The following is a 27,195-nucleotide window of genomic DNA, read 5'->3' as shown; positions in this document are numbered from 1 at the left end:
CTACGGTATATGTGTTGTTGCCGACGCGATACATGTTGTCGTGTGGAGGCGGCGATGAAGCCACTACTCTTGGGTGTTTGAGTCGCTGGTAGTCATGGTACTCGTGTTGCTGAGGGTAGTGCTGCTGTGGTGGGTAATGATGATGATGACGAGGATGTGGCTGTGGCTGCTGTTGCGACTGCGGAGGAGGAGGAGGAGGCGTCGGCGGCGGCGGCGGCGGCGGAGAACAAGATGAAGCTCTTTTCGTAGAACTTGTGCCAGTTGTACTAGTAGTAGAAGGAGGAGGAGGCGGCGGTGGTTGCTGTGCTTGAGGTGCTGCAGGTGAGACGGGGGTGGGTAAATGGGCTGGCCATGCTGCGCCATCATCGTGCGTGGAGATGCTCAAAGTGTCGTTAGCGTTTCTTGCAGTAGCAGCAGCAGCATTCGTGGTAGTAGCAGAGGTTGGTAGTTGTGACGAGACAGTAGTATGGCGGTTGTCATTTTTATGAGAGGTGGTTGCACCAGTGGTGGTGGTAGTGATATTGGTGCGATTCAGCAATGAAGAAATGGAGGAAGAGGTGGGCGTAGCGGGAGTTGTGGTCACAGGCGAGCTTATTGGCGAGGTGGTGGACATTTGCTTGTTGCACACTCAGAGACAAAGGGTGCTGTGGTAGGATTGGGGGATGGAAGGGAAAAGAGATAAGAAGAAGAAGAAGAAAGAAAAGGAAAAGAAAAAAGCGTAGCAAAATAACTCTGTTGAGTGTGTGTGTTATGAAAATTTGGTGCGCCTCATGCTTTATTTGGTCTAGCGTCCAATTCTTACCACGAATAAAAAAAAAGTGTGGCTGAACAAATACACACAACCGGGCTTTGGCTTGGCAAAAAACATTATTCAAGTAGTAGTAGTAGCAGCTACCCAGGTCTCTTCACTGTGCTCGCAAGAATACTACTTGCTTCCCCATGGTAGCCTTTTCATACCTCTTACAAAACCGTGTAGAAAATCCATTTACAAGAAGAACAAGAAGAAGAACCGAGCGGTTTCGGCCAAGTGCCGTTATTTAGGAATCAAGCCCATTCTGGTAAACAACTCCACCCTACCTACGTAACGTAAGATTTTCCTATGTAATCGTTTAGTAAGCGTGGCTCCCTCTCCCCTTCCTCCCCCCTAAACACAAGCACTCCCCCCCCTCCTTTCTACAACGGCTCCACCTTGGGGTTAGGTTTGTATGTAAGCACAGGCACAAAGGGGGTCCAAAACAATAAGGCAAAGCGTACCTTGTCATCGCTCACACGCGTCAATTGTTTTTTCTTCAAGAAACAAAACGTGCCCTGTCTTTTTGCCACAACATATCAATCTCGACCACTACTAATCATCTTTGTGTGTGTGTAACCTTTTCCAGGGCCCTCTGAATCAAGCACTCACACAAGTAACAACAACGCCCGCGGCTTCTCCGACACAAGCCCCAGCCAGAAAGTGGACTTGTACAATCGAATTAGAAAACCAACCCTCTCTTGTGTTACCGCACACATATTAGCTCCGTTCCACAGTTACCGCCTTTGCTGCGCGGCGTTAAGGACCCTGCGCATGTTGCTGTGAAATTGGAATGAAAGGGCACTTGCTAGCCCAATGCTTATTGCATTGAACGGAAATGGTGTTGTCAAGAAGGGTAAACCATCCAACGTCGGCATAGCCCGTTTTAGAGCAAGAGAGCGAGAAACTATTCGATGTATGTATAGATGCAGCTGTGCGACACTAGCCAGCAACATCCGAATAATACAATCTGTTCCCATCGTTATATAGCAAAAAAACGTAGTGCATTAGGAAATTTGCATTATATACAACGTGAGATATGATAATTCACGTGGAGGACATGGTTTGTTGTTGTAACCTAATTCTGAAACTTCTAGTAGCTACTTGTTATTACTACTATATTTGTCATCATGATGTTAGTAGTACAGTAGCAGTAGTGATGATGATGGGATAATAGACTCTTGTGCTATGACAGACGAGGCGTAGTTGTATCACATCATTTACACAGGAGCCATGAAGTAACATTAGAAAAACAGACTGGATGATCTCCCAACTATACGACGTACCACACAACATGGCTGGTGATATGCCCTTTTCTTATATGAATTATATAGAATCATGGGAAAGAGCGGACCCTGCATTCATGTCCTAATACTTTCTTTCACTGCCCACAACATAACACTCACATGGTTTTATGCAAACTATGTACTGTAAATGATGCCACGTTACATGTAAGCATATCATACATTGATGGTTATTATTAGTGCATCTCACTATTTTGCCAGCAGAATCATCCATCCTTATCCCGCGTCGAATATACCGTATAAGCTTATCTTTATTACTAGAGTATTCGCAGTCGCATCAACAGGGGCTATTAGATATATAGAGATAGCCAGTATGACGCCTGTCATCTACTGTTTGTTCCCTCCTCCACCTACGTAGTATATAGCAACCATTATTCAATCATTATTGCTACATAAAGGAGTACTTACATTACAGGATTGGATACATACACAAGCTATACACCTCTTGAAACCTTTCTCTGATTATCATAAGTACACAGCTATGACACGTCGACTTTGTTTCAACCGTTCAACAATCTCACTATGTAATCCACTCAGCTCTGCAATTCGAATCCATGATGAGAAAACAATTTTATAGCTGTTATGATTAGCGGTCGACGAAGCAATGACTGGGGGAAAAGGATCGAAAGTGATAATTATTCCCGGTCAAGAATTCTTGCCAGAGTTTAATATACTTTGAAAAAGTTAACAAAGGAACATGTAAATTAGCAAGTAGCAGTGAAATGCTTTGAAACGATTGAATAAGAGTTCTTTAAAGTATGGACAGTACCTTTGCTCTTTCCCAACTGTACATACTTACGATGCCAAAACTGAATTCGCATGAACCGTGATTAGCAATAGCACTCTTCCGTCTTTGATGGGTAAGTTTCAGTAAAACCCTCTCAGATTAGTGTGTGGCAAGTCAGTAGGTCGAAGCATTGAAGCGGATGGCGCTGTCTACTATGTAAACGGATGGGTCGGGCTAAACAAGAAAAAATAATAATGGTTGTCCTTGCCAACCTCTGATCATGTATACGTAGACACAGCATATCCATTTGGTGACCTTGTATAATATGGGTTGCTTTCCTCGCGGTATCATACAATGATGTAGGGGAGGAAGAGAATATATTTATAAATGGGGGATATACACCACAACCGAAAAGCTAGGGCTGAGAAGAAGCTACAACTACGTATGTTTGTAGTCAATGGTGAAAGTGTCGGGAGACTAGCTTTGGAGAATCTAAAAAAAGAAAAAAGGGACACTGTATAGGGTATGCTGTAAGGACAACTATACGCGTGTGTGAGTGTGTCTACGTAAAAGAGGACAATTTGTGGAGCAGGTAACTGGATCCGTAGCATCATAGTCAACACCTAGATGGCTGGGGCGGTCTATTTCGTGCAGGACACGGTCAAGCCGAGAGTCGGGTAGATGGTTCGAAATGTAGTGTCCAGTTGGTTGTACACACCGCCCAGTATAATCACTGCATATATTTGAATGTGGGGTCTTATAAACGTTCGTCGTATTTTCTTTTGGGCTCGTCTCAAGTAACCATTTTCGACGATGATACATACATATGTTACAAAGGAACTCGGGACTAGTTTGCATAATAACACTGCGAAGCTCGCTGTATCAGCAGCTGCTAGACGATGTTAAGGCGCTGAATTTACAGCATATTCCTATGACCTGAAGCATATTACAGTACATATCAGGTGCGGTGAATGTGGACATAGAGCTAATACAAGCTAGAAGCTTCACTATGGTACACTCCTAATTTCACATAATCCTGACATCCTGCAGTAAAATCTGAACGAGGACCGCCTGTTCGTATTGTGCTGCTGGTACTTTGTGATCAAAAAAGAGCTCTAATTTGATGAATTAGTGAGGTGTAGTGATCTGGAAGATGTGGATTAGGCACGTTGCATAATCGTACTATTGATTCAACATCTAATACCGTAGAGCGATTGAAAGTACATTATGACGATACAAATTAGGCCTTCTTCAAACATCCATAAACAACTTGCTTAAAGAAGCTTGTTGGATCATCTTTTAGAAACCAAAAGCGTAAGTAGTAAGAAAAATCTCAAAGGAATCGTAAAATAGCGTGAATAAAGCTATATTGTATGCCTACGGTGATCTCCTAAATCATCGATGTCAAGTTAAACTTAAAAGCAGCGTATAGGCAATGCGAAACAATTTGCGGTGACAAATATGCAAAGAAGAAAAGAGGGAAGAATCGGAACCAATAATATTCTCTCAGACTTGCTTATGCTATGATATGACGGATAGCGGCATGGCCACAACAAGCGTCGCTTGAAACGCCAGGACGTGAAGAACGTTATCTCTCACGAAAACAGTAGGCACCCTACCCTGTCTCAGATGCAATTTGGAGCTCCCGAACCTTGAGCTATTGTCATCCATGCATCCTACCACTGTATATACACTATGCGCTATGAATAGGGGGGATGCTTCGCCATGCTCTGCCTTATTAATTCCTCGCCTACACGCTCAATGCACTATGGTGCACGCCACCTTGAACCGTACCACTTTTGGGTAAATTTAAAGTACTGTGAACCCATTTCATCACCCCATATCAAAATTTTAAACCGATAAAAATGCTCCTTTTGACCAGGAGAAGGAAGTTATCGGTTTCGATTTTTCTTTTTATTGATAAATTTTTGAGCTACCGTCGCTCAAAAGTTACAAGTGCTGAGGAAAATTTGACAGTGATTCGATTCCTGCGTAGAGCTTAAGTTTATTCGGCAAATATATATGCCGAATATATACTATATGAGATCGGCACCGATTATCGATTGTACTGTTACATATTGCTGCGTAGAAAGTTTTGTGAGTGAATGATACTCTTATGCACCTCTTTCTCCTAACTTTTAATTATAAAAAGTATCAGCAGAAGAAGCTGGCTTGCCAAAAACAACCAGCAATGTGTGCAAACTGGTCAATTTTCAGCAAAAAAACTATTTGAATCTACGGACAGCTCACGCTGTCGCAGCTGTAGCAGCGATACAACTTTTGCAAACCTCAATAAAAGCTGTTCCCAAAGTCCTCAATAGTATTCCTCTGCCAATGATTCGTAATATGGCGCGTAGAGCATGGAGACATCATGATGGTTAGAAGGTCGTGATGCTATTGATGCTGTCATTTCATATGCAGCTTTTTAAAAACATCGGTGATTAAAATTAATAAATTGACAGTGATTTCTGCAAAAGGTACGGTTTAAGGGGGCGTGGCACCATACCTGTGTCACTTGTCAACCCAGGTCACCTCCAAACGCTTCCTTCTGCTCAATACACATCTTTCGTCAACGATCAAGGATCGATTTTATTTGAAAAAAAAACGTCAAAAAAGCAAGAGCAAGGTTTATTTTCAAAGAAACAGCCGCACGGATGCTATCAAAGGTAGCAGCGTATAAACGCCCTACTAGAACGCTCGTGTCCATCTGATTGTGAGAGCTTAGGCTTGTTGCCATGGCAGTGGTGGCTGTTTGTCAGTGGTGGTCGCCATGGCAGTGGTGGTTGTTTGTCACTGGTGGTTGTTTGGCATTGTGTGGTAAAAGTAAAAGCTTGTTTGGAAGTGCTTTTGGCGATTTGTGTAACTTTCCTTATTTATTTACTATGTCATGTAGATTTCTGACACAACGTTAAGCATGGATTTACATTATGATGACCAACGAACTATAGTAAAAGAAGTTTGCCCCGATATGTCATTGGGAATGATAATTAACCTTGGTACTGGACCTTCAGATCCAGGCAGCAGAGATTCCCTTTATCGACTCGTATGTGACGGACCAGTAGTAGGATAATGACTGTGTAGATCAGTGCAAAGCAGGTGCTCGTCGATACCAAGGTGGTCGTCCTCCTCAAGCATATCCCCATGAGCAAAGTATTCGTGCCTGGTGCGGTCCCTCTCCGTATAAAAAGCCATACCACATTCGCCGCATATGTAGAGCATCCGGAAGGCAACTGGTCCTCCAGTAACTTGTTCTCGAAGACGAAGAAGGGTATAAAACGTATAGCTTGCTGCACCTAACGATATCATTGTGGATTGGATTGTATGTAAAGAGAATTCTGTGGTATGCTAAGCGTGTCTTTTAAAAATTTAAACAGAAAAAAGAAGGATGAGAAGAAAAAGGACGTAAAAAAAAAGAACAAGAAGTGGTAAATAAGGTGCGAAAAGGCGCTTTGTACCACATTACCAAATAAAATACATTCGAAGTACCCATTTGGGGACAGGATCACTGACCGTGTTACACTCAAAAAAGCACGGTCAGTCTCGATTTGGAACTAGCTGTATTGTTTCATACTAGCTCATTCATACAAAAAAAAAGCTATTTAAGTTCGGAAAAACATCTCATTGGCCAGGCGAAGAATCCACATATGTAATGCACAGATTGAAGCAGCCGATGCACCTGTGCACGTTTTGCTATCTATTACCCCTCAAACTGCCGTCACTGTCATTGATCATCGGTTGCCAATGAGTTTATACCATTCCCCTCCCCTACCTTTCTGCATCTGTATTTACATCACAGTTTTGAGAAAACACTTAACATCCTCGCAGTATCCAAAGCACACCAGAACATGTTCCAACCATCCGCTTCGTTGCCCTCTCACACGCTCCTGGTCTTTCATTGATTTTGACTCTTAATCTGCCTCTGATTATTATTTCCTTGACTTCTTGTTTATATCTCTTTCTTTCCGCTATACGTTCAGGCAAAAATAAAAATTGACCCACGGTCACCTACAAAAAAAATCTTATCTAACAATAAAATGCATGATTTGAATGAAAAGCGCAAAAGAACTTTTGGAGTAATCCATACCGATGGAACGAAAAGATATACACACACGAACCTCTTTATTTGGACGTAGTGCTTCCATTTCGCAAGTTCAGATAACACCACCCGACACCACAGAGAGCGAATGGGTCAATACCGATAAATATTAGATCTTACTTGAACAGATGCCAGGTACACGTTCATACCGAGCTATTTACACAAGGTGATCGACACAACACTTCGGATTTTAACATTCGGTGATCGGATCGAACATCCGGACTACATATGTCCAATCTCAATCACAGAATATCGGTGGAACTGGAGAGCCAATCAAAACTGTATTTTTTATTAGCCAATGAAAATCACTTGTTTTGAAACGGCTGGCGAAGACGGCAAGAGCAGAGCTGTTTGACACATGACGCGTTTTCACTTTGAAGACCTCAAAGTAAACTTGAAAAACATTCTGGTCATCCTGTTAATTCAGTGATTCCAAAGTTCAAGAGACACCCGAAGTTCCTACTTTTCCACATTTTCTACCGAGGGATCTACAGAAAAGAGCTCAAATGCCTGAAGTGTAAAGACTATTGAATTCTAGAGGACCGACAGGAACAGCTCACAGAGTTGTTGATCTTGGAAGTTAATAACGCTATTAGGGATTCAGATTATGAACATACACTCACACTAGATATGGCTGCGGTAAAAGCTTTGTCGGCAGATATCATCCGCTCTTTGCCTAAGCTCATGCAATCTCGGTACCCAGGGTATATGACACATCGCGGTGGTCTGTCCAAAACAGTTGGTACTTTGATGCGACCTTGTTTACAAACTTCAGTTGGACCGAAAATGCTTCCAAAAAATCACTTGCCAGTGGCATATCTCACGACACGCTCGCCTCGAATAACAGTAATTGCAAACTTTTCCTTTTCGAAAGACCATCTCATTGATCCAACAATTTATGCAACCTGCCAGTACTTGTATCCCAGCAAGTAACCCATCGGGCTTTTCTGCCGCACCCAAAGCTATGATACTATGATTATTTTTCAAAGTTTGATGACCGTACTGAATATACCTGACACATCCCTTCCTTACAGTATTTTATCTCGTTTTATACAACATACATGAGCGAAATTCGTCAATTGATCGACAAACAGGTGCAAACATTGGGTGCAAAGTTCTTGAAAGGCGACCACAGCTTTAAAGTCAGCGAATATGCATACATTGGCATACCAATTTCACAATCGACACGAGAAAGCAAGTAAATCATATGATTAATGGATTATCAGCTTTATACTACTGTAGCAAGGGCATCAGTATGAGTATATCTCTGACAGTAGTTTACTTTAGGAACACATGTACTACATCATGTCAAATCTGTTGTACAAGTTGTTGCATATTTAGAAATCATCGTTCAACAAGATATCTGTTACGGATTCAATGTGAAAAGCAACGAGCTATTAGTAAAAATAAGTATAATTATCATTCCAGGTGCTCTTGATGCACAGGGAAAGGTACTTGGCATCTTTGATTCTTTGCCGTTCGACTCTGTATTCGGATTATGTGACTTGCGGACAAGTAAAGCAGTTAAAAAATATCAACGACAATTCTGACTTTGCTAATATCACTACAAGCACAAACCTTGACAGTAAAATACCCTAAATACGTAAGTACTATACCATATTAAGGAGTAATTAGGACGACCGCATTGGGAGGAGCTATATAAAGCGATGACTTGAACTATGAAGCAATGTTTAAAGTGGTGTCCCATTTTTACGCAATCATTGTTGGGGAGACATAGTCCATGTCGGTGTGGACGGAACAAAAGCATGGAAAACTCCAGAATGAGTGCCGTGGCTGGCCTGTGCATGTAGTATCCCTCCCCTCCTCCACTCAATAATTACCCTTGAAGAGAACAAGCTGCTAATCACTGCTATTCTTAACTGTACGGAATACTTTTTTTTTCAGAATTTTAAAAATTCTTGCAAAGAATTCGACACAGCAGTTATAAAAAGTGGCAAGAATATCTCCAGCAATTAGAAGATCGTGCATGTCTAGTTCACTTGACTTCTTACTCTTTTTTTGAATTTGTTACAAAACATCCATTTCTTTTTGTCTACCGGCCCCTTTAGCTATATCTTTATTGATCCTAAGGAGCACTGCTTGTGCTCTTTGCTCTAATTCATGATAGTAGTAGAATATCTATCTTTCGGCCCCAAAAGCAAATATGTTACTAGTGTGCAATTGCTATGATTTGTATTGTAGATGGCTGGTCTAGTGAGCGGAGGTGTAAACATTATTACCTGATCTGATTTATGACGACTGTACCCCGTCTGAGCTCTTTCGGTTTTACACATCCTTTTCAAAGTCTATTAGACTCAGAGTCTGATCTTAGTCGCTGTGAGTTCCAGTATGTAGCTATTCCCTTTCAATTGAATAAAGCCCAATGATCTCTCAAGCGCTGAAGATAAATCTTCTTTTCGTGATATGTCGTTACACTACGCTATCATAGCTGTGTAAAGGGAAAACATCATCAGTCTCGTAATTCAATTCTTTTTTCTCGTTTTATTTCATACGACATATTGCCTTGTGCTTCATATTAGATAAGATAGCATTTTTGAACAAGAGTTGTGATCGAGCTGTTGTTGGTTTATGTACCTATCATATCCGCACTCATGACCATCCGCCTGCTACTCTGCACAGCGGTTAGCATGGCTAATTTAACAACGTGTAAGCATACTCTGTAAGATCTTGACTCATGCTCGTACATATAAGTTCCGTCAATGGAGACCATAATACAGTCGACTCCCCCTTTTATGTCACATCAGTTAAGTTTCAGCCCTCGATAACTTCACCAAATTTATAGAATTGGTAAAAATAACATAGTAAAAAGCTCAAAATCCTCGCGAATTTCACTTTTAATGGATCATTCAAGGTTAAAACCTTACCGAGTTATATCTGTATTAATAAGAATTGGTTTACCCTTGGCAACTACCAAGCCCTGTGCATTTAAATGAGTTTATTGATAAAATTATCAAACATGAGGATCAAGTGATATATGAGACGTCAGTAAATAAGCCAATCCGGCCAGGTAAATGTATTGGATAAGGAGGCTACGTGTATTACTGATCCATATGGTGACAACTTCTTGAAAGCTGGAAATCTGTGTAACACCAGAATGTGCATGGATAAAGGAATCTCCGCGCATGATAGTTTGGCCTGGTATTCGTTTGAAATTAAAGGGGTTCCACTATAACTACTATTCCTATTCACAATAATTCCAATGCCGTAGACTTAACCTTTGCTATGTCAGCGTTTTCTGCTTCAACCAAAAAAAAAGAACAAACTGCACCGGTTTTCTCCAGGTTTTTGCAGAAAGGTGTTTTCGCGTAAACACTGACACCCATCCCACCTGGCAACAGACATCGTGCTGCAAATAACTGTAACTTACATGGCAACCAGACTTAAATTTGACGTGTACTGTACATAGTGTGCCACTTGATCAACAGAAAAAATTGAGCTTTATAGTTGACGACATGGTTTGGTCATAGCCATGATAATATTTCATGATGAAATTGTTTTACACAGCGTTGAAAGCAGCAAGGTAGTAGACTTCTTTCTCGAAGCTTGTGATTAAAAACCTCAGTATGTATTATGTTTGTCAGTTATAGAATAAGCAAGACCGATTTCTATGCCTTCACACAACCAAGAACATGTGGTGGATGTAGTGTAGATGCGGTACATATGTTATAATATCCTCATAGGGTTGTTTTTTTGCAGCGCATTTACAAATTCTATGTGCAAGATCCACATAAGTAAGATTGCTTCTTACGGTTTTTTCCCGATTGGATGCTTTACTGATAAATTAGCGGGCGCATGTGCATCATTGCAACACCATTATGCCTTTAGCAAGAAGTATCCTTTATGTATCACAGTTATTCCTTATTTTTCATGAAGAAGTGAGCACCAGAGATTTTCTTCGCAGCAAAGCGGCACATGAGCGATGCAGGCTGATCGATCACTATGTGTCTTGTGCGTGAGAATACTGCCGTCTATGCTGGCTTTTGGAAGCATAATGGGTAACCCTTGCGGACTTCAGATGTGCACATATTTTGTGGCGTGAAAGGAGCTCCCTGCTCCAAATCATTTTCCCACCTGCCTTCCGTAGTTAAAAGAAAAAAAAAGAAAGAGATAAAATAAATAAGGAGCATAATATGGACCATACCTTTTCTTCTTCACTTCCTTCTGGTTCGTCACTAGTACCAGAACTAATGTATATGCAGAAACCTGACGAACAACCTCTACAAAGCGTTTGCACAACGAATACAACGACGCCTCACCTTTATAGTGCATCCTGCGGATACTGTCACTACGCATATCCCTTCGATGACGATCTAATTCGTCCAACGATCGCTAATGACAACGATGACACTCCATTTCAGTACAACTACTTGCTCAGTCTCTTCACTGCACCGGACATGGCCAAGCATCTTGCCCAAACAAATGTGAGCGAAGACGTCTATGCATTACCTATCCACCTGCAACGACTTATCAGCGAAGCAAAAGAGGAAGTCGTGCTGGAACGTATCAAGGCAACGCAAAATGAGAAGCAGAATGACAACCCACAGCAACCGTTGGCACTAACACGATTAGAACGGGTTCGCAACTATGTGTGGATGCAGTCGGGTGGCGATGTTGCTAATCTCATGATGACTCTTACAGAACTTATGAGCGACGAAGACGAACTGGAGAACGTTTTGGGTATTTGAAAATACCCTCCATTATTCGACGCCTTCTTATCATCATTTCTTTATCAATTTTTTTACCCTTCCTTACCCCTTTGCTTTCCATTTCCCCCGATCTCTTCTTTTCCATAAAGAAGAAGAAGAACAACAACCACATCCATACTTTGAATCTTACATACCAAAACTTGCAAAAACACAGACAACTCATCCCATTTTCTTTAGCATCCACAAACTCTCACACCCACTCACGCTCACAGCACACAATTCCAACGTTAACTTTTCTCTCGCATTTATTGTATATCTTTTGAATTTGCTTTCGTGTACACAAGACACCCAAGTCATTTTTAATATCCCCCCCTTCAATGAAACATTTATCAATGATAATAAACAATCAGTCTTTATTGTTCATTTTGCTAGCACCTGTTGGGTAGATCCAAGCTATAAGAGTTGTGGCTAAATGTCTCGTATCATATAACAATTGCGCCCACGAGATTTCCGTCGTGGCAATGTCTTGATATCGCTTGGATGTTGCTGCTGATGCTGACGAGCCTGCCGATGTCGTAGGCCCCGTGGAAGAAGCTGCAGCGCTCGCAGCTGCCATATCCATGTGATCCAAATAATCCTGTAGTGCTTCGTAGTTCCAGAGATTCGCCTTGTAGAACATGTCCAAAAACGCTCCAACCACCGGGATCGTGCCAATAACGGCATCTGACGTGTTTATAGTTCTCTTAGCTTTTCGCTCTCTCTCTCTCTCGCTTTGAAACATGCCCGCCACAACTGCAAAGTCGTCTTACCGATCACCAGACTAATCATCATTCGTAAAAGTAACCACAATGGAATCCCAAATTGTGTCGATAAATATACTGCAACGAAAAGTTTTATGTTTTGTGTATCAGTTTGCAAGTTTTCCCTCATGTCGTGCAACATTTCACTCATCCCTGCCTCTGTCTCCGTCCATAAATTTCTTACTCACTTTGATAGAGCGTAAATATCGCACCGGCAAACGCACCAAAAAATGGAATAAAACTCTATTATGCATACACTCTTGTGCGTTAGCAATGGATTACAACGTTCGAAAGAAAAAATACTGTTTTTCTCTTACCAAAAGAGAGTCAAGACCGAGAGGAATTGGAGATCCTGGTACTGCATTATCCAACCAGTTTGCTAAGCGCTCAATCTTTTTGATTAACTTGACTCGCTGTTTATCATTCATCTGCTTCTTGGGCGTTGTGTGACGGAGATAGTCGAATTGTCTCTCTAAACTTGTCATCTGCGCCGTGCCTTTCGGACGTACACGCTCTGCGCGCTCTGGCACTTGTAGTCGGTTGTATATCCACCGTTGGAACATGGTGCTTTAAGGAAATCAGCAGTAGCGAAAAGGAAGAGCAAAACAGTAAAGTAGGTAAAAAGAAAGGCGTAACGTCTAATATGAACCTCTCCACTCATTGTCTTTCTTTCTCTTCTTTTTAATGATCCGAAACAAACCCATGTCATACACAGGAAAGATATAGGACTAGTGACGAAATTTGGTAATTTTTGTATATTTCCACATTTACAAACAAAGCGCTAGTTTCTTTTTCGTAATCCGTCTGAGCTAGCAGCAGTAGTACTAGTTGTAGAGGCATTATCATTGTTGCCTTGAACAGGTTCCTCGAATCGACGTTCAACCAGGCGCGCCCGGCGAGACCAGCGGCGTCGCCGTGTAAATGTTTGCATTGCTGGATGGCCAGTCATCTGTTTCCAAGCATTGTTGCCATATTCCCAGCCGTTGCGATCCACGCGACCTTGCATCTCGCCAGTCATATCCACCCACCAATCTCCGTCTGCCCAGCTCCACACCTTTTTTGTAGTTTGCTTGATGGCCACGCCACCACTGCCTGCTATCGGTCGATACTGTACAGTATCGCTAGGTGGTGGCAGCTCAAACCCATCTTTGGATCGCACCGGCGAGAGTTGATTATCCGTCCATGGAGCACGTTCACTTGGCATCATGTTGGTCGTCCAGTCCATGCCCAACCACCATCGCTTTTTTTGAAAGCAAATAATTACAATAGAATGAGATCCTCTTTTTCTTTCTTCTCTCAATACAGTTCAGACAAAAACGATATTCTAGCTTACCTGATTTTCGTAAATGTCAAACTGGAAAATCATTTCAGTTCGTAATCCACTTGAAGCATTCTGCTCTTCCACTTGCTGCTCACTTTTGATCACATCAAGAGCCTTGGTCTTTTCACGACGGGCTCGTTTCATCAATCGTGTGATCCATGACTTAAAGCGACCACCACTCGGCGTTGCTGGGGCACGGAACGGAACAGCGACAGATACCATGGAGATCACCAGGGCAACCCCGTATGCCCAACATGCAGCAATTGCATGTGTAACTAATGCGTTACGACGGATCGCCATGATTGTCACCTTGAACCACGGCGACGGGCTGACTAGTACGAGCGATCCAGCTAGTGCAATAATTCCGTTCGTTCCGAGTACCAAATTGAGCACAATCCAAATGGGCCATGCATACAGCATCACGGTGAGTGTCGATGCGACAACGTCTGGACGCGATCCATCCAGCAGCTCGTCTCGAGTCCACCGGATCCACTGTCGTACTCGATCCACGTATGCATTGACGACAGCAAGGTTGCGCAGCGTATCGTCCAGCGATACATGGCCCTCGGGCTGGAACTTTCGCGAAATTAAAAGCTGTTCTTCCTCTTCTTCCTGCTGTTGCTTGCGTTTCTTTCCTTCTTCATCGTCGTCATAATAATCATTGTGATGGTCATCTTCTTGTTCTCGTTTCAAACGTTGGAGTTGCCGTTCACGCTCCAGTCGTTCTCGTCGTGCACGTGAAGTTCTGACTTTGAGCCATCCTCTTGCGAGTTTGACAAGGATCATGCTTGGCAGCACAAACATGAGGACTGGCGCGGTCCATAAACAGCACCCGATCCATAAAAGGAGCGCTAATATGGATTGTCGTGGGTCTAATGTGCTCCACGTAACGACTTGTACAAAGTATGCGCAATGGCGAATGAACGGGCCCAAGACAATCAGCATTTTTAAGATTGGAGTGGGTATTTGATCGAGTGTCTGTGCGGTATAGGGCGATGAGAAGCTGCGCCCATCGTTGGAGGTGGAGGAGGTATCGACAAAGTAAGCATTGCGTAGATCGCTTGCTGCACTTGTGACAGATTCAGTTTCTGCCATTGTATTTTGAAATGAATGTCTGAAAGTAAAAAGCGCAGAGTATGTTTTTTTTGGATTAAAAGAAAAAACGAGAGCGAGATAGGCTAACTTTTACTTGATTATGTCTGTCATATGAAATTATCAAAATCGGTGTGGTGTGACAAGGATTCATCACTCTCTCCAAGTTTATTTTGGCATGTGCTTGTAGATTGTAACTTACCTGTTATTGTACTTTTTTCTCCATCCATTTTACGTCTTGTATTTGACTGGATTTTGTCATCAGTTGCATGATACCTGTTTTGCATTCGCCATTTTTAGTTCGTCCAATTCCCAGAATAAAGGCAGTAAATGTTGACGCCAAATAAATAAATAAACAATGACCTCCTTACTGTTACACAGCGCCGGACGGCGCTCAGAGTGCTATCATAGTGGCGATAAAGGCAAACTGCAGTTCACAACCGAAAAGCCTTTTTTTAAGCCTAATAATTTTTTCTATACATCAATGTACAGTACTCCTTTGTAGTTTTCAGGCTAGATATAGGCTCCTAGTGTGAATCCAGACTAACTTGTCCACCGATTGAGGGCCTCTATAGAGTTCCCACTCCTCTGCGCTGGTCATCATTCTTTCTATTTCCAAGATGACCTTCCTCAGAGAGTTTAGTCAAATTTCTTACCATCGACACTAAACAGCATGGTTAGAATTTTAATCTGGATCTGATATCCAAGCTACTACTGCTAGTCTGGAAATCCATTCAGCGTTCAACCTTCATTATACTGAAGCCTCATGCAAGGACATTTTCGCAAAAATGAATCTTCTGTTTCCGTTAACTCAAAGCAAGATTCTCGTTCAGTTCCATTCTTTTTTGCTTGCCGGCAAAGTATCGATGATGGCCAGACTGCCCAGTTCTGTAAGCCCAAAAAAGATGGGTCCGTAAATGATATAGTAAATTCAACATGTATTGCAGTTGACAGTCCATCAAAATCTTCTTGGTAAACCCACCCCCGGTAATATGCACACTTTTCACTTTGTAAACAGTATATGTGGCAATCTATTCGAAGAGCGTTTTACAACATACAGTTTGCTTATCACGAAGTTGCATTGGTGTAAAATACAGTAGAACATGTTGTCGCTTAAACAAATACACTCGCCTTACTTTCCCAACCGGATCTACTCAATTGTATAGAAAGACTTTCAGAATTTGAAAAGAGAACGTTGAGACTAAGAAGCTGTGGTATTCACTGTTTTTGTCGTAAAACATGCTTGTTTAAACTGTGATTTCATATTAATTCGCGCAATAAAACGGAAAACATATTATGTGTTTGTGATGATACAGGTATACAATAGGGTCATATAGGGATAAAGGAAGGGGCGTACAATTACGCTCGCGCTATCGTCAGAGATGTAAGAATAGCGCCATCAACTCTGTTGGTTTTATGATCACCATCAGTTACCGAGTACTGTTCTGATACTTCATTCTGCACAAGTACTTGATCAATGGTGGGTTTTTGGGGGAATTTGCTTAATGTGGAAGCCTTGTACAGAACAACCCTGTTCAGACTTTTGCTCTTACAAAGTAACGACAGGATGTTGCCAGCTAGGTCGAGATCCTCTTGTAAAGAATCCTTGGCCGCGGTCATGACGTTAGGAGTCTGCAAAGCGAGCTCGTTCAAAAACGGCAGTTCGCTTAATGCATCAATGACAGCACCATCATCCAAAGAAGCATAGTAATCCAAACCACGAAAAGTCAAATTTTGAATGATGCTGCCGGCCTGTAGCCCCTTGACGAACGATACTAAACCCACCTCCTGCTCCGCTTCCCACTGTACATCAGCGAGGTCAATATCAAGGTGTCTGAGTGTAGGGACACCGGGAATCCCATTGAGCATGCGTTTTGTGGTCTGTGGCATCTGGAGTAGTCGCAGTGTCACGAGCCCTGGTTTGCATACCACCAGCGAGAAAAATTCGGATAAAGCAATTACTTGAGCTTCGTCACTCAACCTGATCATACAGAGTTCCAGGTGGCTCAATCTTGAGTTGCGCATCAAATTTGCCGCGTCTCGATTGAGAGGAAACTCTGCATAGTAAACGCAAAGCTTTTCCAACGCAGGAAATCGTTCAAGCATCGTCGTTACGCAGAGTTCGTTTGCAAATGTAAATCCACTGAGTAACAGAGAGCGTAATCTGGTTAACGTCGCGAGTGATGCAAGAGTAGACAGTTCCAGTGTTGCAGGCTGGTAATACAATGTCAGTTCCAAGGTATCCAGAGCAGGACATTGATTGAGCATGGCAATGAGAGCGTTAATTTCGAATTCAATGCCGTCGCACACCAACGTATGTAGATTGGATAGATGAAGCGATCTGAACACGGACGACCAGCTGGGACCTCGGTCTGCTTCAATCAGTCCTACATATTCGAGCGTTCGTTGGTTGTCGATGAGGGCCTGGACAATCTGCTGCTTATCGTCTTCTCCTGAATCCTCCAGTACGGCTAGGTGACACAGTTGGTTGGGACAGGCGCTGTTTTTGCTTCTGCTGCTATCAACAAGGCTTTTTGCAATAAGGTCGGGCGGATCATCGTAATAACTAGAGTTACTCATGTAGTAGACGAGTCTCGAACAAATGGAAAGCAGGGATTCAAGTTGTATGAGACTGCGATTGAAGAGAGAGCCGCCATTTTGCTGCTGATAACAGGTTTCTTTGCTGGCACCAATATAATACTGAAGACGTGGGCACCGTAATAAAAGCGGTTCAAGCCGTCGTTGCCTGTCTATTAACGCATCGATATGCAGATAGATGAGGTTGCTAAATTCGTAAAATGGAACCGACTGCGTCACTTCGTCGTTGTTGTCTTCGCATATAGTAACAGCAGGGATTTGATCGAAAATCTTGTATTTGTGCCAAGCTTGAGCGGTTGGAGAATACGTAAGATGGGTAAGATTTGGAAGTGATGATACTATGTGTTGTAAGGCAATATTGGATCCATGTTGCTGTAGCGATAATCGAGTCAAGTGAGGCGCAAAGAACCGTAATAGCTTCAGCAACCGGCCTTGATCATCTGTAATACAATTGACGAAGGCTAGAAAGAAATACCATATAACAAGTTAGTCGTATGTTCTTCTTTTCGAGTCCTTCCTTGTTACGTAGCTAAATTTACGCAGTTTATATTATCAGAATAGATTGCTGATGACGAAAAGGATTGAGATTAACATCTTCACTTGCCTATGGATTTTATTTCATCACACTTGAGTTCAATGAGCCTTTTCAGCATTGCATAAAGAGCGTCTTCTTGAATAAACGTATCGAATTCAACCTTCTTGACATGTTTTCCCAAGCATCGGTCTCGGAAAATGTCCTTTATGCGAGATTTGTTTTCGGTAAACCGTACTGTCGCCCAAGTATCCTTTACATAAAACGGTAAGCGTTCAAACCAGTCATGGCAAACGCTCATGCAAATGAGGCATTGTTGCTTATTAAGATGAGAAAATATCGCAACAACTGTCTCGAACGGAAGTCGATCGATAAATGAATCTTGCGGTGCCATCTTTTTAAAGCTGGATTGATTGTATTCGTGGACAGATGTCTTCCCAAAAAAGAGAGTTCGCAGGGCAATAGATCTATTTTTATTGGCTTGAATCCTCTGACGTAAAGTTTGGTATGTGCCCTTTTTTTGTAATCCTACGATACTCAATTTAGACGTCAAATTTATAAATATTTATCTAATATGATAAACATACGATTAGCTTGAGAGTATCCCAGGTTGTTCATAGCAACAAATACATCATCGTTATCATAAAGCTTATCCTTAACACTAACTGTCGACTTTTTGAACCGCTCCCAAGTATTTCCGCAACTGCAAGTACATATAGGCGAAAGAGGCCCCGCATCACGTTCTCAAGTGCGAGTACTGTATGAAATTAAAAAGAAATGAACATGCCCTACGCGTGTATGCCGCAGGCCACAGTATTTTATCTACAGGAGAAGTGCTAAACTTGATAGACCTCGTTGTTTATTAGAAATGGGATCCTTGGGGAATCTTCAAAGCTGCAGGTAGCCAGGCCTAATTTTTTACATGTATAGTTGCACTAGCAAAGAAACACTTGCGAGAGGTTTGAAAGCACAAGTGGTGTATGACATGTTAGAGCTTTATTTATGTAACTTTAAGAATATAAGCTTGATGAATTTAAGACAAGTATGCATTTGAATCAACGTATCTACAAAAACGTTGCTGTAGCGTCCACTGTTTGCGATTTGCCATGCAATTTTTTTTATATTTTAACAAACTTGATATTAAACTAAGCATCCCCTTTTGTTTTTACGGACGGCGCGAAGCTAAATATAAAACCTTTTACACTCGGAAGACAACATCCATCATAATGACATCCAGACTCCACCTTCCTATCCTTCGTCATCTTGAAAAATTCATTATCCTGCATGTCCGCGATTCGCCCATCAGTTTATCTAAACGAAAATATATGGACAGCATCTCAAACAGGGACTTCAAAGGAGCGCTGTGAATTAATTCTCTCACATATGACTCTCACATTATGTTTCAAATTGTTTGATCTCATTCGTTTCGACCTAACAATAACCCATATCATTTTATCAGACGATGTTATGTAGTTTGATAAATCGGCGTCACATATACATACTAGCAGTAGCGTTGATATAAAAAAAAAAGAATCATTGTTCTTTTTTTTATATTAAAGACTACAATATGTTTATGTTTACTTCAAACAGGGGAAAGCGCGTGATCGCAGCTGCATACTTAGCATGTCAGCGGGAAACAGTTTATTGCGCCATTATGCAGAAAGCTGCTGTTGAAAATCTGTTCTTATACGTAGAGCATATTATTACTTTTGTATACTGAGACACTGACCCGATGTTTCCACTAGTCCGGATCTATGAGTGTTGCTGCAGATGGCAGTATGTTTCTTCCATATTCTAAGCTTACAACATGGTTGCCTTTCCTGGAAAAGAAAGTATATAAACGTAATAAACACCAGTTTTTATATTAAACTTGTTTTCGTAGAGTTATACACAATCGTGGAGAACGCCAAAAACCATTGTTTTCTGCGTTCATCTATAAATACGAAGCACAAGTCACTGAGTGATTTTTGAAAACACAAGCTTCAAATGGTCGAGAGCTGCATAGACTATGGGTCTCAAGGTTTAATGATGCTATCAGAGAAACAAGAACAGACGTCGCGTTGAAGTATGCCATTTTTCTGACTATGATAACCGATAGTTTAATTTGAGGTCTAAGAATTTTTTATATTAGGACAAATGACAGAAATCAGAAGTTCATGGCACCGAAGTGGGACACGCTGTATGAAGAGTTGTCGACCCCGGTAAATCCTAAATAATCAACCGCTCTAGTTATAGCGTTGTCTAATACTTTGCTGTTGCGATATAGAGAGACGTGTTGAGTGAAATAAGCAGAACAGAAGGCCAAAAGCTGATCAACAAGAGCATAGAACATGCATCAACAAGATCGCTCAGACTTTTGGAGAGCTTTGAAGAAGCATAAAGCAGCAGTAGAAGTGTTGTAGTTGATGCAGAAGGCATACGCAGTGAGGAGGCCGAGACTGAAGACTTTGACTGCGAAGAAGAAGAGGTGGAGAGTACGCCAGTTGCCGACCGGTTGTACATGCTGTATTATAAAAAGGTAGTATAAAAAGTTTTTAGAGTACTCTACTACTCTACCGTGCTAACTGATAGTTGTATATACCTCAGTTTAAGAATGAGGCATTTGAAGATGAGGAAGACGCGTTTTTGGCTGATGGTATAAAGAAGAAGTCATGCATCCAAGAGAAATTGTTTGGCCATGCAAGTAAGTTGTTGTTGAAAAAGAAAGGTTTAGACATACAAGAAGACACGATGCTCAGGTATGATTATCTTTTAAAAAGCATTAAGATATAGGCTGATCAATTGTATCTCTTGTTAGGTTATCTCTCTCTAGTATCGTAAATATGCTCCAGCCCGGCACATATGAGGCATCAAAAAAAATCTTCAACAAAAAAGAGATGGAGACGCTTGAAAAAACAAAGCCAAGTACATATAAAGGACTGCCAGAAGAAAGCAAAACGCTGTTGAGGAGAATGGTTAAAAGGTAAAGCTTAGAAAAAATTGGGTTGGCCTCGCAATACCAGTAGCAAAGCATTTCACCAAAGTCTCATGCTGACCGATCATTGAAGTCACTCTCTATGCTAAAGAGCATAAACATCTTTATGTAAAACCTCAAAATGTAGATTTTCGTTCGAAATCTAGCTTTTGACCAAGGGTGCTTGCCTATGTCTTCTCAAAACGACATTGCTGCTTATACAATGCTCCGCCGATAAATTCGCTGCCTTCATCAGTGTAGCGTGCGTGCGGCCCCAAGTAGGCAAGGGGAGCAACACAGATGACAATATTAACGAGATACTCAGCGAGCAACTTTGACTAAGCAAGTTACGAATGAAAGGGCAGCGACACCTACAAAATGCTGGATATCTTGAGACACATGTAAGTAGAAAGGCTGAGACGGACGCGATAACCGCCTCTGTTGACATTTGTTTATTGAACAGGATTAACAGCATCGGCCAATACATGGAGAGAGATAGTGAGCTTACGGCGTATCGTCATTTCGCCAAGCTTTTGGACTACTTGTTCCGAGAAACAAACCAGATGTTCTTGAAGTATGTAGAACATTACTCATACGTAATGACTGTTGTGCTTTTTGGTTAATTTCGATACTCCCCAACTCTCAGCGGTGAACCTGCTTGCATAGCTGTCAAAAAGAGACAATCGCTACCCACTCCCTTCACTGGGCAGGAGGGGGTGTGTCAAGGGGTTGAAAAACAGCTTGACATTATCCTTTGGCAGAAGGTAATGCACTGTCAACTTGTAGCATCAGAAAAATCGATGCGATTATTGCTACCGAAGTCAAGAAAGAGCGTGTTGAGCTGTCGATTAACGAGTGGGAGAAGAGCAATGTGAGCTCAGCAATAGCCTTCAAGCAGCAATCAAAAAGCTTACGCTTGAACCTGTCCATTTTGAATCAGTTGGAGCGTAATTTACATTCCGAGACCAAGAACGCCTTTTGGCAATAGATTTCCTTGGTAGGTATTCGTGAGCATTATTTATTGTCTTGCAAATAATGTTAACATTTTTTAATACATAGGCTACGAAGGCTATTTATATAGTCTCGAAAAGAAAGAAGGGGTTGCTGTGGCAACTTTGGTGGAAGAACTTGTACTTCCAAGCAAGAAACCGGAGATCGAGCTTGTCGTCCAAACAATCTAAATGCTCTGGCTATACTACAGGTAAGGCTGCTTTATCACTTTTTCTACTCGCGAAACCGATCCTTTTTTCATTTGAAAGAATCATGTGCTCAAGCTTGCGGAAAAAGCTGGAGACCAAGCACCAAGAAGCAGACTAAGGGGGCATTATTCGACGAAAAGAATCTCTCCGTCATTACAAGATACAAACGTTGATGACCTCGACAAACCCATGTATAAACCCAAAATACAACCATTTGTCCGATAACAGATTCGACGTTTATCGGATAGCTACAGCAAGTCTGGTTCGATATGCACCGAGCCCTGATATAGCTTTACGATATGCAGAATTCTTTCTTACGCAAGTATACCCTCCGATAAGCGACGCAAGAACCGAGTTTTTCTCCTTTACGACTTGATTTATGTTTACACACACGTTCAAGAAAGAAAAATCGAGTATTTGCGGCATGATTTGGATTGGGTCAAGCTTGATCTTGAAAGAGGCATAGCTTAACGCACAGACATTCCGGTTGCGATAAGGATTTGAGAGTGTGGCGGAATGTTTTGCAACGTTATTAAAGCCTATACACTAATCTTTCACCGTTTGGGAGCTTCAACTGATGGACGGGAATTGATACCACTACGTCGACGATTGTAACATCCTGCCTTTCTGCGTGTACCTTAAAGAAAAAGCGTATCCGCGAAATCGAACATTATGTTTCGCGGAATTATCTTTGTTCTATTAAGGCAATTTTTATCTGTTTTGGTTTTTCCTCGTGCGCGTCTATTTTTTGCTATTTATAATATGTGAGGAAGGATTCGGGGTAGTCTAACGAATACTGTAGATAATGTTCCTCTAGATATATTTCATAGGGTTATTTTCACAAAAATAGAATCTCCACATAAAGTTTCAGAGAGCAGCTTTCGGATGCACTTTACAGCAGTTTCACTATGTTGAGGTCACTAGGAGGATGTACGGCATAGAGTCTTAAAGAAAAGGTAATAAGTAAGTGCTAAAATGACCTAGCATCATCAAGATCATTATTCCACACATGGATGGTTCACCGGCGTGATTCTTCTGGATATCCAGCACCCTGAACATTGTATTGAAGAATGAGACGGATTTTTTTGTACTCAACCCACCAAGAATTGCTTGGAAAGTTGGAAGATGTCTTTGCAATTTTTCGTGGAAAGTGACAGAATTGCACAGGTAGTAGTAAACGTCATCAAAGCAAGAGTATGTGACATCCGTAAGAATCGGTTGGAGGGGGAAGTCAATATGCTGTTGAATGAAACAAGAAGCAAAAGGAATGCAAATGTATTGGGATGGATATCCAGCGGTGGCCGTAAAAAATCGGGAAAATCAATATTAAGCTGTCGAATCGAAGCAGCTACCGTTTCAATGTTGGGTGCGCCCTAGCGTTGGAGCCGTTGATAGCAAGTATGTTACGACGGTGATATGCCATTTTACGAGCGTACTATAAATCGACGTTGATCTCGCGCACAGGTTGTGGTGGCTTTCCTGGTCTCTGAGAGCTGCTATCGACAAGAAACGCCATAGGTTTTTCCAAAGGGCATTGTCGGTAAGTTTGGCGACTGATTGGTTGCTTATATGAACTGCTTCATATCGACTATGTGAATGCGTGCCATAGTGCCGAACAGTGCCCACCCAACGGATGAACTTGAAAAGTTCACCTGGACGTCGCAGGCAATATTTTGCCTATCTCCCTCTCATTTAACACACTTTTGCTTTTCAAGGAGCGACTTGGTGCTAGCAGGTTTGACTTAAGTTCTTTTGCTTACAACCATCCTTTACGCAAGGAGATCTTGGTATCATAATGCTGACTCCACCGTCAACTTTCCTTATAATTCTGTTGGTAAGGTTTCGGTGGGGGGTCGTACATTCCGTCTGCTTAGAGAAGTAGGGCAATCGTCGCCGTCGATTCATCTCGTAAATTCGGTCTTCATGTTGGAGGACTTGATAAAAGTTAATCGGTGTGAGGTTGGTACTTTTAATGATCAGGTTGTTCGAGTTGAGTGCGTGGAGTAGCTCAGGAACACTCTAAATCTGGGGGCACATTTTTTTTTTGGCGTAGCACAAGAAAATTTCAGAGCTGCTATTGGTGAAGTTTCAAAAGTGTTTACACTCTGTCAACAATGGACGTGCCTACCACATAAAATAAAAAAAGCGCCTTACTACCACTTCTTCTTCTTCTTCTGCACGTCCTTCTTTTTTCTGTTTTAATTTTTGAAAGACACGCTTAGCATACCACAAAATTCTATTTACATACAATCCAATCCACAATGATATCGTTAGGTGCAGCAAGCCATACGTTTTATACCCTTCTTCGTCTTCGAGAACAAGTTACTGGAGGACCAGTTGCCTCCCGGATGCTCTACATATGTGGCGAATGTGGTATGGCTTTTCACACTGAGAGAGACCGCACAAGGCACGAACAGTTTTGCTCATGGGGATATGCTTGAGGAGGACGACGACCTTGGTATCGACGAGCACCTGCTTTGCACTGATCTACACAGTCATTATCCTACTACCGGTCCGTCACATACGAGCCGATAAAGGGAATCTCTGCTGCCTGGATCTGAAGGTCCAGTACCAAGGTTAATTATCATTCCCAATGATATATCGGGGCAAACTTCTTTTACCATAGTTCGTTGGTCACCATAATGTATATCCATGCTTAACGCTGTGTCAGAAATTTGTAAATAATTGAGGAAAGTTACACAAATCCAAAAGCACACATAAAAACTTCCAATTATACATGCCGGCAAAACCAAACAACCACCGCTGCCATGACAATAAGCTTAACCTCTCAATCACAGACGAACACGAGCGTTCTAGTAGGGCGTTTATACGCTGCTACCTTTGATAGCATCCGTGCGGCTGTTTATTTAAAAAATAAACCTTGCTCTCTTTTCTTGACGTTTTTTTTTCCAAATAAAATCGATCCTTAATGGTTGACGAAAGATGTGTACTGAGCAGAAGGAAACGTTTGGAGGTGACCTGGGTGACAAGTGACACAGTAGCGCATTGCGCGTCTGTAGGCGAGACATTATTGAGTTAGGACATGGCAAAGCATCCCCTTATTCATTGCGCATTGTGTATATATACACTGGCAGGATGGGTGGGATGATACAAGAACTTGCCAAAGGTTCGGAAGTTCCAAACGTATTTGAGACAGGGTAGGGTGCCTACTGTTTTGGGTAGTAAATTTTGTGAGAGATGAAGCATCTGCATTTCGAATACTAATTGATCATCTAATAGACTGCGCGAAAAAAGTTTTGAAAACAGGGTGATATCATACTACCTATCATCTGGTTATGCTAAAATAAATATGCAGCTGGTGGCAAATGCAGCTTTTCTTTGTATGCAGGTGGAAATGGGGCTCATGTTGCAACAGTATCTGTGATGACCATCATCATTTTGATATTTTATCCTATGCACCATGTATTTCGAGTCTACAATAGAAAAAATTAGAGTTAGCTGCTGGTAAAGACACTGTGTATTTACGTCTTTCAATCATAAAGCGGACAGGATTATAGTAGACGAATTGACCGACATTTTCCAGATGCCTTTTTGGTTGGGAGAAAGGACGATCCGGGTTTGACTTTTTTTTTTTTGTATTCCGTGACCGGCCGCGGATCCAAAAAATTCCCCACCAACCCTTTTCTCTGATATTTCTTCAGGTACCACTGACAACAATCATGGCAGACGAAGAAGGTTTCGCAGGCGATCTCTTTGGGGTAAATTAAACAATAACTGTCAATTTGTCAATAACGCAAAAAAAAATTGAGGAATTCAAACCAATGTAAAAAAAAAAAAAAACTAATCGCGGTGGCAATGGGTGCGTGGCTAGTAGTCCGATGAAGAATACCAAGCACCTGAACCAACTACCGAAGTATACACTCGACAGAATGAGCGTGAGTCTTAAAAAGCACTGGGGAGCGTTTTCTTTTTAAACCCCATGAGTACTAAAGAGGTTTTCAAGATGACTTTTTTGTGTGTTGAAAAAAAAGACAGCCAGTTACAGACAATAAGTATTCGACTGGTGGGATCACATCCGCTGTGGGCACATCACTTGTGGAACGCATCCAAAGTCTTTGCCTCGTTTTTCGATACCCATCCAGAGATGTGTCGCGACAAGTATGTTCTTGAATTAGGCGCTGGTGGCGCATTGCCCAGTTTGATTGCAGCCGCCAATGGCGCAGCCAAGGTCGTAGTCACCGATTATCCGGATAAAGAATTGATCGATACTATCCAATACAATGTCGATGCAAACAAGCTTGCTGATAACGTCTCCGTACAAGTAAGCTTACTTGAATTACGAATTCGATATGAAATAGCACGAGAGAGTAGAGAACCGGAGGGAAAGGACTTACAACACTGTTTTTTTTAGGGCTATGTATGGGGCACATCTACAACGGGTCTTCGCGACACGATCCCACAAGCTACGTACGACGTAATCATTTTGAGCGATCTTGTATTCAACCACTCACAACACCATGCCATGTTACGGACGTGTCGCGAATTGTTAACGCCCAAAACCGGCAGAGTTTATGTCTTTTATACGCACCATCGACCTCATCTTGCACATCGCGACCTGGAGTTCTTCAAGATTGCACAACGGCCTTATGATCCAAGCGTAGATCCGGATGATCGAGAAGCTGTAGGATACGGGTTTGAAGTGGACCATTTCTTACAAGAGAAAATGCATGTCATGTTTGAAGAGGATCCAGGGGATGTACAGGTTCGCTCAACAGTCCATGGATGGCGATTGTGGCTCCCATAGTAAATATAGTAATGATATACTATATAGAAAGAACCATTCGTTGATTGCAGTGTGTTATATATTATATTACATATTATGAAAAAAACCAAAGGGGGAGAAAAGAGAAAAAGAGAGAGAGAGAGAGAGAGAGAGAAGGAGGTGTGCGTTGTATATGAGGATGAGCGAAAGAGGGGAGAGAGAAGAGGGAGGAAGAAGTGTGTTTACAAGGTATACTCAGGAACGAACCTCCCCCCCATCCAGAGAGAAAGGGTGTCTTTTTGCTTCTTCCTCGAATCCTCATCTTTAGTAATTGGCGAGGAGCAGGCGGGAGGGGAGAGGTGAGTGAGTGAGTGAGTGAGTGCTGTATGGCGT

At 41.9% G+C, this 27,195-nt stretch overlaps 10 protein-coding genes across 10 annotated transcripts; 4 read left to right on the top strand and 6 right to left on the bottom strand.

Annotated features, from left to right (window-relative positions):
* Window positions 1–5,670: 5,670 nt before the first annotated feature.
* On the bottom strand, window positions 5,671–6,188 carry BDB00DRAFT_820748 (uncharacterized protein; the record flags this gene model as incomplete). Its single annotated transcript, XM_053123326.1, has 1 exon — window positions 5,671–6,188. A coding segment is annotated over exon 1 (179 nt), but the record flags the coding sequence as incomplete, so codon positions are not given.
* A 4,820-nt stretch (window positions 6,189–11,008) lies between these two features.
* BDB00DRAFT_820745 (uncharacterized protein) lies at window positions 11,009–11,994 on the top strand. Its single transcript, XM_053123325.1, has one exon. The coding sequence runs from the start codon at window positions 11,069–11,071 to the stop codon at window positions 11,621–11,623; it is 555 nt and encodes a 184-aa protein (XP_052980337.1). The 5' UTR covers window positions 11,009–11,068; the 3' UTR covers window positions 11,624–11,994.
* BDB00DRAFT_345026 (uncharacterized protein) lies at window positions 11,848–12,531 on the bottom strand. Its single transcript, XM_053117017.1, has one exon. It carries the CDS (start codon window positions 12,363–12,365, stop codon window positions 11,991–11,993), a length of 375 nt encoding a protein of 124 aa, XP_052980336.1. The 5' UTR covers window positions 12,366–12,531; the 3' UTR covers window positions 11,848–11,990.
* On the bottom strand, window positions 12,465–13,056 carry BDB00DRAFT_345037 (uncharacterized protein). Its single transcript, XM_053117018.1, has 2 exons — window positions 12,702–13,056; window positions 12,465–12,627 (listed from the first exon to the last, which is right to left on the bottom strand). The coding sequence occupies exons 1-2, from the start codon at window positions 12,945–12,947 to the stop codon at window positions 12,565–12,567; spliced, it is 309 nt and encodes a 102-aa protein (XP_052980335.1). The 5' UTR covers window positions 12,948–13,056; the 3' UTR covers window positions 12,465–12,564.
* A 109-nt stretch (window positions 13,057–13,165) lies between these two features.
* BDB00DRAFT_787499 (Peroxin/Dysferlin domain-containing protein) lies at window positions 13,166–14,800 on the bottom strand (the record flags this gene model as incomplete). The annotated part of the gene is made up of 2 exons (XM_053120709.1): window positions 13,166–13,624; window positions 13,718–14,800. 2 exons carry the CDS (start codon window positions 14,798–14,800, stop codon window positions 13,166–13,168), a joined length of 1,542 nt encoding a protein of 513 aa, XP_052980334.1.
* Window positions 14,801–16,156: 1,356 nt separating this feature from the next.
* BDB00DRAFT_787498 (uncharacterized protein) lies at window positions 16,157–17,377 on the bottom strand (the record flags this gene model as incomplete). The annotated part of the gene is made up of 1 exon (XM_053120708.1): window positions 16,157–17,377. The coding sequence occupies one exon, from the start codon at window positions 17,375–17,377 to the stop codon at window positions 16,157–16,159; it is 1,221 nt and encodes a 406-aa protein (XP_052980333.1).
* Window positions 17,378–17,822: 445 nt separating this feature from the next.
* On the bottom strand, window positions 17,823–18,496 carry BDB00DRAFT_345005 (uncharacterized protein). Its single transcript, XM_053117016.1, has 2 exons — window positions 18,000–18,496; window positions 17,823–17,924 (listed from the first exon to the last, which is right to left on the bottom strand). Exons 1-2 carry the CDS (start codon window positions 18,319–18,321, stop codon window positions 17,917–17,919), a joined length of 330 nt encoding a protein of 109 aa, XP_052980332.1. The 5' UTR covers window positions 18,322–18,496; the 3' UTR covers window positions 17,823–17,916.
* Window positions 18,497–21,258: 2,762 nt separating this feature from the next.
* On the top strand, window positions 21,259–21,868 carry BDB00DRAFT_871820 (uncharacterized protein; the record flags this gene model as incomplete). Its single annotated transcript, XM_053126872.1, has 3 exons — window positions 21,259–21,281; window positions 21,344–21,454; window positions 21,667–21,868. 3 exons carry the CDS (start codon window positions 21,259–21,261, stop codon window positions 21,866–21,868), a joined length of 336 nt encoding a protein of 111 aa, XP_052980331.1.
* Window positions 21,869–24,276: 2,408 nt separating this feature from the next.
* On the top strand, window positions 24,277–24,756 carry BDB00DRAFT_820739 (uncharacterized protein). Its single transcript, XM_053123324.1, has one exon. The coding sequence runs from the start codon at window positions 24,341–24,343 to the stop codon at window positions 24,518–24,520; it is 180 nt and encodes a 59-aa protein (XP_052980330.1). The 5' UTR covers window positions 24,277–24,340; the 3' UTR covers window positions 24,521–24,756.
* A 935-nt stretch (window positions 24,757–25,691) lies between these two features.
* Window positions 25,692–27,035, top strand: BDB00DRAFT_820736 (putative methyltransferase-domain-containing protein). The gene is made up of 4 exons (XM_053123323.1): window positions 25,692–25,798; window positions 25,915–25,975; window positions 26,072–26,361; window positions 26,452–27,035. Exons 1-4 carry the CDS (start codon window positions 25,760–25,762, stop codon window positions 26,842–26,844), a joined length of 783 nt encoding a protein of 260 aa, XP_052980329.1. The 5' UTR covers window positions 25,692–25,759; the 3' UTR covers window positions 26,845–27,035.
* Window positions 27,036–27,195: the final 160 nt, after the last annotated feature.

The sequence above is a fragment of the Zychaea mexicana genome, assembly GCF_025766255.1.
Source record: "Zychaea mexicana strain RSA 1403 chromosome Unknown BDB00scaffold_31, whole genome shotgun sequence".
Taxonomy (NCBI): Eukaryota; Fungi; Mucoromycota; class Mucoromycetes; order Mucorales; family Lichtheimiaceae; genus Zychaea; species Zychaea mexicana.
Note: the sequence above shows the minus strand (reverse complement) of the source record. Positions and strands in the feature narration are given on the sequence as shown.